This window comes from Phalaenopsis equestris, unplaced genomic scaffold (assembly GCF_001263595.1).
Source record: "Phalaenopsis equestris unplaced genomic scaffold, ASM126359v1 Scaffold000094, whole genome shotgun sequence".
In the NCBI taxonomy this organism is placed as follows: Eukaryota; Viridiplantae; Streptophyta; class Magnoliopsida; order Asparagales; family Orchidaceae; genus Phalaenopsis; species Phalaenopsis equestris.
In genome coordinates, this window is record NW_018164536.1 from 2,610,479 (window position 1) to 2,619,897 (window position 9,419).

At 39.7% G+C, this 9,419-nt stretch overlaps 1 protein-coding gene across 1 annotated transcript in view; it reads right to left on the reverse strand.

Annotated features, from left to right (window-relative positions):
- LOC110020345 (protein EXPORTIN 1A-like) overlaps window positions 1-2,038 on the reverse strand; it is a 75,090-nt gene extending 73,052 nt beyond the window's left edge. Inside the window, exons 1-2 of the mRNA XM_020718413.1 lie at window positions 1,654-2,038; window positions 932-1,048 (exon numbers count right to left, since the gene is read on the reverse strand). Of these exons, the coding sequence (XP_020574072.1) occupies window positions 932-1,048; window positions 1,654-1,752 (216 nt within the window). The 5' untranslated portion in view covers window positions 1,753-2,038. The remainder of the gene's footprint in view (window positions 1-931; window positions 1,049-1,653) is intronic.
- Window positions 2,039-9,419: the final 7,381 nt, after the last annotated feature.

Below are 9,419 nucleotides of genomic sequence, written 5' to 3' on the forward strand. Positions count from 1 at the left end.
GGATAAAGGCTTGTTGTTGTTGTTGTTGTTGTTGTTGTTGTAGAAAGATAGAGACAAAAATATTTTAAGATTGGCTATTATGATCAACAATGCCTGGTAATTCATAATTTCATATGCTAATTTATTTATTTTTGTTATCATTTTACTAGTTCAAGAGTTGTATTGCCTTTGCATTAAGTGATTAGAAAGGGTTTTAATTTTAATTTATATTTTTAAACATTCACATTTTAAACTTGAAAAAATATATTTTGCCTTTAAAAGCTTAGTGGCACTATTATGCAACTTCTTTGTTTGTTCACATAGTGTTTGTGTACTAAAATGCCAGATAGAAATCCCATACATACTAAATTTCATCAAGTATGCTCTAAATTAATACCATTTAGACATTTCTTTAGTGTGATAACATTTCTAAGAAATTCTTGAAAAAACTAAATTTTTGTTTGATTAATTAACCCAACAAATTTGTTGAATTAGGTCTAATGAGGATAGTCTTCAAAATTAAACTAAGAAAAAAAATACACACATGAACAACTTGTTGCCAATTCTATTTTTAGTGTCATAACAAAAACACAACATAATCATTTATATTGAAGTTGAAACTTGCTTTTGATAAGTGTGCTACAAATGTCATTGCATGATAATGGAAAACCAATTAGACAATAAAAGCATGATTGCCATGCACAAAAACTTCTAAAGGGGAAATAAAACAACAAAGTAAGCTAGTTTTTGTTGGTATAAATCCTTGAAATCAAATTTATATATTTACCATTGTTTTTTTAATCGCACAAATCCATAGTTTTGTTCATCAGCCTATCCTTTCTAAGCAAATCCCATCTAAATTAAATCTTAATTTGACATTTAAATAATATAAAGAAATATCCAGCCAATATACAAAATACATGTCAATAAAAAGGTAAACTTTTTGGCTCACCTGAAGAGCAAAGAACTTAGTGTTCAAATTTTGAGAATTCTGCAAAATGTGAACCACTTGGAGCCACATATCTTGGTTGTTCTGAAGGTCCCTTAGTATATGGTCTGCCGCTGCCCTCTATATAGAATATCAAGTGGTGCTAGGAAATTAGCTAACTATCGTAAAAAATATCAATTCAAATGAAAATGTAATCATCAGACGATAAATGCATATTCAAGAAAGATTAAGGGCATGATCGGGCAAAAATAAATGAAGAGGCATTCACAAGATTTATGAATGCGATCAAGAAAACGCCCTCAGCTTTCAGATTCATTCAAACAAACTCAACATGAAAAACATAAGAGAACCTTAACCACAAGAAAGCTAGAACTTCTTGCAGCAAGACCCGAGAAAAAGACATAAATAGTGCCATGCATGTACAAAGCTAAAAAATTCAGCACAGGGACGCGTTCAACCGCCACAGAAAGAGCAATAAACGATATTATAAAAGCGAAAAAATAAAAGTTGCAACGATGATAATGAAAGACGAGCTAAGAAAATCGAGCAATCAATGTCAAATTAAAGGAAAGCCAAATGCACGTTCGACCAAAAACCCTAAACCTGACAGCGCCCAAAACAACAAAAAGTGCAACGAGCCGACATAGAAGCCATGCTCCAGGGGGCAGAACGATTCTAGAAAAAGAGAGACGGAGATAGCAAGTGCAGGTGGAGAGAAAGCACACCTCTTCTTTAGATCCCGTGCCATAAAAGGCAGCGACCGTAGCGTCGAGGAGCGGGACATCGATCGGCTTGCTCAAATCCCTCAGCTTCTCCGCCGCCATGGCGGATCGAGTACGGAAACCCTAGAAACGGTGGCCGGGTAGAATCGCTGCCGAGGAGGAGAGTTCGAGGAGTAAAAGAAGCGGGAGAACCGAAAGACAGGATTACGAAACCCTAGTTCTGGCTTTATCGGGTCCAAAATGCGTCAGCGTCGAATGGGAGTTAGAAGAAATGAGGGGGAAGGGATACGAGTTGAAGAGGTTTTCTTTCCCTCTCTTTTCTTTTTATTCCTCTCACCTCTCTCCGATAAAAAAAGGAAGCGAGAAATGGGCGCTGGGCTCTGTACAGATATCTAGGGCTCAAATTTTTTTTATGCCGTTCTGATTTCCACGGGTTCCAGCGTTATTTTCGACTTGCATGGCCTCCCCACCTATTTTTGGTCCTTACTTAAAAATCTACTGTGATGGATAAATAGTCCCATATTAGTTAGATATAAGGCCAAAAAGTAATATTTAAGTTCTGGGCTGCTCACTACCTATAAAGACTCTTTTGGGAGGTGACAAGTGGTATCAAAGCAGATTACTGCATTTCATGTGTGTGGACTCCCAATGATCCAGTGGGACCCACGGTGAAGCCGATCTATGACGAGGGCATCACGCGATTGGGTGGAGGAGACAAAAAGTCTCACATCGATTAGGTGTAGGGCCGAAAAGCAGTATTTAAGTCTTGGGCTGCCCACCACCCCTAAGAGCTCTTTTGGGAGGTGATAAGTTGTATCAGAGCAGATTATTATCTATCAGGTGTGTGGACTCTCCATGGTCCAGTGGGAACCTCGATGGAGTCTATCCGTGATGAGGGCGTCACGTGATTGGGTGGAGAAGAATGTCAAGGACAAATAGTCCCACATCGGCTAGGTGTTGGGCTAAAAACAGTATTTAAGTCTTGGGCGTCCACTTCTATTAAGGGCTCTTTGGGAGGTGACAAGTGGTATCAGAGCAAATTACTGTCTGCTAGTTAGGTGTAGGGCCGAAAAGCAGTATTTAAGTCTTGGGCTGCCCACCACCCCTAAGAACTCTTTTGGGAGGTGATAAGTTGTATCAGAGCAGATTATTATCTATCAGGTGTGTGGACTCTCCATGGTTCAGTGGGAACCTCGGTGGAGTCTATCCGTGATGAGGGCGTCACGTGATTGGGTGGAGAAGAATGTCAAGGATAAATAGTCCCACATCGGCTAGGTGTAGGGCTAAAAGCAGTATTTAAGTCTTGGGCTGCCCACTTCTATTAAGGGCTCTTTGGGAGGTGACAAGTGGTATCAGAGCAAATTACTGTCTGCTAGATGTGTGCTCTCCATGGTCCAGTGGAACCCTTGGTGGAGTCTATCCGTGACGAGAGCGTCACGTGATTGGGTGGAGGAGACAAAAAGTCCCACATCGGTTAGGTGTAGGGCAGAAAAATAGTATTTAAGGCTTGGGCTGCCCACCACCCCTAAGAGCTCTTTCGGGATGTGATAAGTTGTATCAGAGCAGATTACTGCCTATCAGGTGTGTGGACTCTTCATGGTCTAGTGGGACCCTCGGTGGAGATTATCCGTGATGAGGGTGTCACGTGATTGGGTGGAGAAGAATGTCAAGGACAAATAGTCCCACATCGGCTAGGTGTAGGGCTAAAAGCAGTATTTAAGTCATGGGCTGCCCACCTCTATTAAGGGCTCTTTTGAGAGATGACAAGTGGTATCAGAGTAAACTACTGTTTGTCAGATGTGTGGACTCTTCATGGTCCAGTGGGACCCTCGGTGGAGTCGATCCGTGACGAGAGCGTCCATGATTAGATGGAGGAGAATGTCACGGACAAATAGTCCCACATCGGCTAGGTGTAAGGCCAAAAAACAGTATTTAAGTTTTGGGCTGCCCACCACCCATAAGGGCTCTTTAGGGAGGTGACACTACGCTCATAATAAATTAATTAATTTTTTGTAGGATTATTTTGGAGTCATAAAATACACATTAACAAAGGCTTACATAAAGGGAAAAGCAACTTGAAATTTATGTTTTAATTTACATTTTCCTAGAGTGTATCTTAACAATTACATCAAAACTATTGACAAAAAAATAGAGGAGACTAAGGGTCTGTTTAGGGCAGCTTATAGGTGCAGCGGCATTTTTTGAAAACGTCGTTGTACTGTTTGTTTTGTGCGTTTAGGCAGCTTTTTTGTAAACGACATTTGAAAATAGGGTAAAACACGATCGCGAGTTTCGACCTACGATCAGCGTTTCGAATGCCCGTTTTTACTTGACTGCCCCTCCTTCGTGCCCTAATATTTGGCTTCGGACTCCTTATTCACCACTTTGCTCCACTCTGCCTCTCCCGAAGGAAGATGCAAGCTCTGCATCCACCGAAGCTCTCTGCCGCAAAAAGTAATATTTAAGTTCTGGGCTGCTCACTACTTATAAAGACTCTTTTGGGAGGTGATAAGTGGTATCAAAGCAGATTACTGCATTTCATGTGTGTGGACTCCCAATGGTCCAGTGGGACCCACGGTGAAGCCGATCTGTGACGAAGGCGTCACGTGATTGGTTAGAGGCAAAAAGTAATATTTAAGTTCTGGGCTGCTCACTACCTATAAAGACTCTTTTGGGAGGTGACAAGTGGTATCAAAGCAGATTACTGCATTTCATGTGTGTGGACTCCCAATGATCCAGTGGGACCCACGGTGAAGCCGATCTATGACGAGGGCATCACGCGATTGGGTGGAGGAGACAAAAAGTCTCACATCGATTAGGTGTAGGGCCGAAAAGCAGTATTTAAGTCTTGGGCTGCCCACCACCCCTAAGAACTCTTTTGGGAGGTGATAAGTTGTATCAGAGCAGATTATTATCTGTCAGGTGTGTGGACTTTCCATGGTCCAGCGGGACCCTCGGTGGAGCTGATCCTTGACGAGGGCGTTACGTGATTGGGTGGAGGAAAATGTCACAGACAAAAAGTCTCACATTGGCTAAGTGTAGGGCAGAAAAATAGTATTTAAGCCATGGTCTGCCCCCCACCGTTTATATATATTTAATCATGTATCTCTATTATTTTTATTAGTTGTGTGGACTCTCCATGGTCCAGTGGAACCCTTGGTGGAGTCTATCCGTGACGAGAGCGTCACGTGATTGGGTGGAGGAGACAAAAAGTCCCACATCGGTTAGGTGTAGGGCAGAAAAATAGTATTTAAGGCTTGGGCTGCCCACCACCCCTAAGAGCTCTTTCGGGATGTGATAAGTTGTATCAGAGCAGATTACTGCCTATCGCCTGTCAGGTGTGTGGACTCTCCATGGTCTAGTGGGACCCTCGGTGGAGATTATCCGTGATGAGGGTGTCACGTCGCGTGAGTGGGTGGAGAAGAATGTCAAGGACAAATAGTCCCACATCGGCTAGGTGTAGGGCTAAAAGCAGTATTTAAGTCCTGGGCTGCCCACCTCTATTAAGGGCTCTTTTGAGAGATGACAAGTGGTATCAGAGCAAACTACTGTTTGTCAGATGTGTGGACTCTTCATGGTCCAGTGGGACACTCGGTGGAGTCGATCCGTGACGAGAGCGTCCATGATTAGATGGAGGAGAATGTCACGGACAAATAGTCCCACATCGGCTAGGTGTAAGGCCAAAAAACAGTATTTAAGTTTTGGGCTGCCCACCACCCATAAGGGCTCTTTAGGGAGGTGACACTACGCTCATAATAAATTAATTAATTTTTTGTAGGATTATTTTGGAGTCATAAAATACACATTAACAAAGGCTTACATAAAGGGAAAAGCAACTTGAAATTTATGTTTTAATTTACATTTTCCTAGAGTGTATCTTAACAATTACATCAAAACTATTGACAAAAAAATAGAGGAGACTAAGGGTCTGTTTAGGGCAGCTTATAGGTGCAGCGGCATTTTTTGAAAACGTCGTTGTACTGTTTGTTTTGTGCGTTTAGGCAGCTTTTTTGTAAACGACATTTGAAAATAGGGTAAAACACGATTGCGGGTTTCGACCTACGATCAGCGTTTCGAATGCCCGTTTTTACTTGACTGCCCCTCCTTCGTGCCCTAATATTTTGCTTCGGACTCCTTATTCACCACTTTGCTCCACTCTGCCTCTCCCGAAGGAAGATGCAAGCTCTGCCTCCACCGAAGCTCTCTGCCAAAGGAAGCTTTACGTTTAAGGAAGCTTGCTCCGCTCTGCCTCCGCCGAAGGCAGCTTGCTCCAACCTTGGTAAGAAATCCCGATCTTCCCTCCTCTCATGCATTTATTCTTCCCTCTTAAATTCTTTCCCTGAGGTTCTTATCCCCCGATTTTTAGGTCTGCCCTATCTGTTTCCTTTAGCTCTGATGTTCCTCCTCAGCAAGCTCCTTCTTCAACATTCTCAGAAGGTAAACTTCTTCGACCGCACATTTATTCCTCTTTTTCGCAGTAAGCATTATTTCATTTTCAAGGAGAGGTAGATCAACAGATATGTCATGAAATATTCATTTACTTTTAATCTATTCTAATGTGATTTGTCCTTGTAAGTAAAATGAGGATGTTGATTAGGGATACAGGTTCATGCATTTGTTATTTTTTTTAAATGAATTATCGATTTGTTTGTAGAAAATTTAAAAAAATGCAACATTTAAATTTTAGCTTAGTAAAGTTTTATCTTCTCATTCTAAATGTCTATTTATGCTCTTCTTTTTATTACTCAAAACTATCAAGTTTATTGTAAATATCACCAACCCATGTCATTAATTCCATGTCATCAGAAAGCCTGAACATGTAAGACCACAACTTTCTTCTATGCAATCAAAACCTATTTGAAAAAACTTTGATGCATTGATTCATAAACATATGATGTTAAAAATTCTTGAAATCATTATGATTTGCATAAGAATGTAGTATTTTGCTGTTGGATTTGACTTTGTGTTTTTTTTGGAAATAAGGATTGATGGGTAAACTTAAGTTTTATTTTGTAATATTGTCATATATATGTATATAACATTGAGAACTAACTGAATTTTTAGTCAATATTGGAGTTTTAGGGTCATGTTATTAAATGCATTTTTTTTCTTATTTAACCTTTCACTAGTAAGTATCACAATGTAGTAAGTACCACAATGAATAAGGGCAAATAAGTTGGATCATCTGCGATGTGGGACAAGGAAGCAACAAATATTTTCTGTGATCTCTGTTTTAAGAAGGCGGAGCTAGGAAATAGACCTACGACATATTTTAACAAAGAATGTTGGAATAATATTTCTGTCAAATTCAAAGAACTCACAAGCAGAGACTACGACAGGATGAAATTTAAGAACAAGTTGGATCAATCAAAGAAGGATTGAAAATTTTGGAAAGAACTTAAGAGGGGAACTACAGGTTTGGGTTGGGATCCATTGAAATGAACGATAGATGCTCCCGAGGAGTGGTAGGCTGAGAAACTACAGGTAAAGACTTACCCCATACCATTTCTTTATTTTAATTTGAGTTATATTGAGATGATTTAACTAATTAACTTTTCTTCACCATGCAGGTCGTGCCAGCAGCTAAGAAATTCAAAATGAATGGTATTGATCCAGTAATGGAAGAGAAGTTGGATGGTATGCTCAAAAGGGTTGTTGCAACGAGAACACATACTTTCACCTCTTCTGAACATGAGTTTATTGGCACAGCTAATGCTCTTGAAACTGATAATGTAAGTGGCTCAGAAGAAGTGCCTTGTCAAATCCAGGTCAGTTGAAGAAAGGCTTGCTGAATCCTCATCCATTCCAAAACGGCGTAGGGTGGAGAAAAAGAAGAAAGGAGCAGCATTCGTCAGAAGCACAATCAAAAAGCTTGTTGAATCCTGCTCTGTTAAGCTTTCTGTATCACTGGATATATCCGTTGAGGGGTGTCTTTGAATCCTAAATACACATGCTGCGATAAAGGAAGATAGAAAATTTTATCTCAACTATGTTAAGTTACTATAAGATCCAGTTCGCAGAGAATTTTTTGTGAAGTTGGAGGCAGAATATCAAGTCAATTTCTTATGTTCCTTCATGGAGAACTGAATGTTTAGAAAGCTTTTCGTTTCGTTATCTCAAAATTGATTGTATTGTTGTAACGTGGATTGCTATTTGTTTTCCTAGCACTTCTTTTATTTCACTCTTTATATTTAACTGGATGTTTTTACTCAAAATTTATTGTACTGATTGTATTGTTGCTTTTAGATGTCTTTGAATGTTTGAAAGTATTAACTATTAGCTTTGAACTACTTTTGGTAGGATGAATCCAGAACATTTGCACTATGTTAGAAAGATTGTGTTTATTTTTACTTTGTTATATGACTACTACTTCACATACATCGAATGAACTCCATGTATGACATCGACATATGTTGGTGATAAATGGGTCGGTGAGTTACTACAAGGCCATCCGACACGTTTTGCAAACATGTTTCGTATGATGAAAGAGATTTTCATTGATATGCTCTACGAACTACAACATCATCATGGTTTGAATGGCTCTACTAGAATGACATCAAGAGAGGTGTTAGCAATTACACTCTATATTTTATCTCAGAATGAGTCCATTAGAGGAGCCATGGAGCGATTTCAACATTCATCGGAGACTATCAGTGGGTATTTCTCCATTGGTTTGAATGCACCAGTAAGTTTAGCCTCTAAGATAGTTAAGCCTGAAGATCCCACACTTCAATCCATCCCTACACAAATTGCTAATGACAATCGTTACATGTCATTTTTCAAGGTATATCTTAAACATGTTATTACTAACTTAAACTTAGGAAACTCTCATTCATTAATTGTTGAAACATTTTTATATTTAAGATTGTATAGGAGCTATTGATGGAACTCACGTTGATGCACGTGTATTTGGAACCGACAAAGTAGCCTACGTTGGACGTCGTGGTTCTCTCACACAGAATGTGATGGCCATTTGTGATTTTAATATGTGTTTTTCATTTGTGATGACCAGATGGGAATGCAACACTCACGATAGTTGTGTTTTTAAATTTGCAACAAGACGTCAAACTCATTACTTCCCATACCCCCTCCTGGTACGTTGTTATAGCAAAAATATCAAATATTCCTAAATCGTTATTAAAATATGTATTTCGTGCGGGTAAGTATTATCTAGTTGACGTTGGATATCCTTTACAAATGGGTTATCTAAAGCCTTATGCCGACACGAAGTACCACATTTCAGACTTTGAAAGGTTAAGCGGGGTTGCACGTAGTAGAAAAGAAATTTTTTAACAAAAGACACTCCTCTTTACATGATGTCATTGAGAGGTCATTCGGGGTATGAAAGAAGAAGTAAGTGATATTACGTGACATGCCAGCCTACCCATTTCCGAAGCAAGTAAAAATAGTTGTGGCAACAATGACTCTACTTAATTACATAAAATGACACCACTCACGCTCCGATGAGGATTTTGCATCTGTAGATGAAAACCTGCATCATATTCCACAAGAAGCATTTGAATTCTATGTTGGACGTCCCATACCCCAGGATGAATCAGAACATCTTTACAAGTGCGAAGGAGAAGGGTCCCATACCCCAGGATGAATCAGAACATCCTTACAAGTGCGAAGGAGAAGATGCAAGGGAAATGACGACATTGCGAGATCAGACAGCAGACGGAATTGTGCGATCATAACACTGCTTATCGTGGGTGCAGTTGTTGTATATCGAAGCTCAAAGTCAGTTTTTTGAAATAACAATTTTTTGT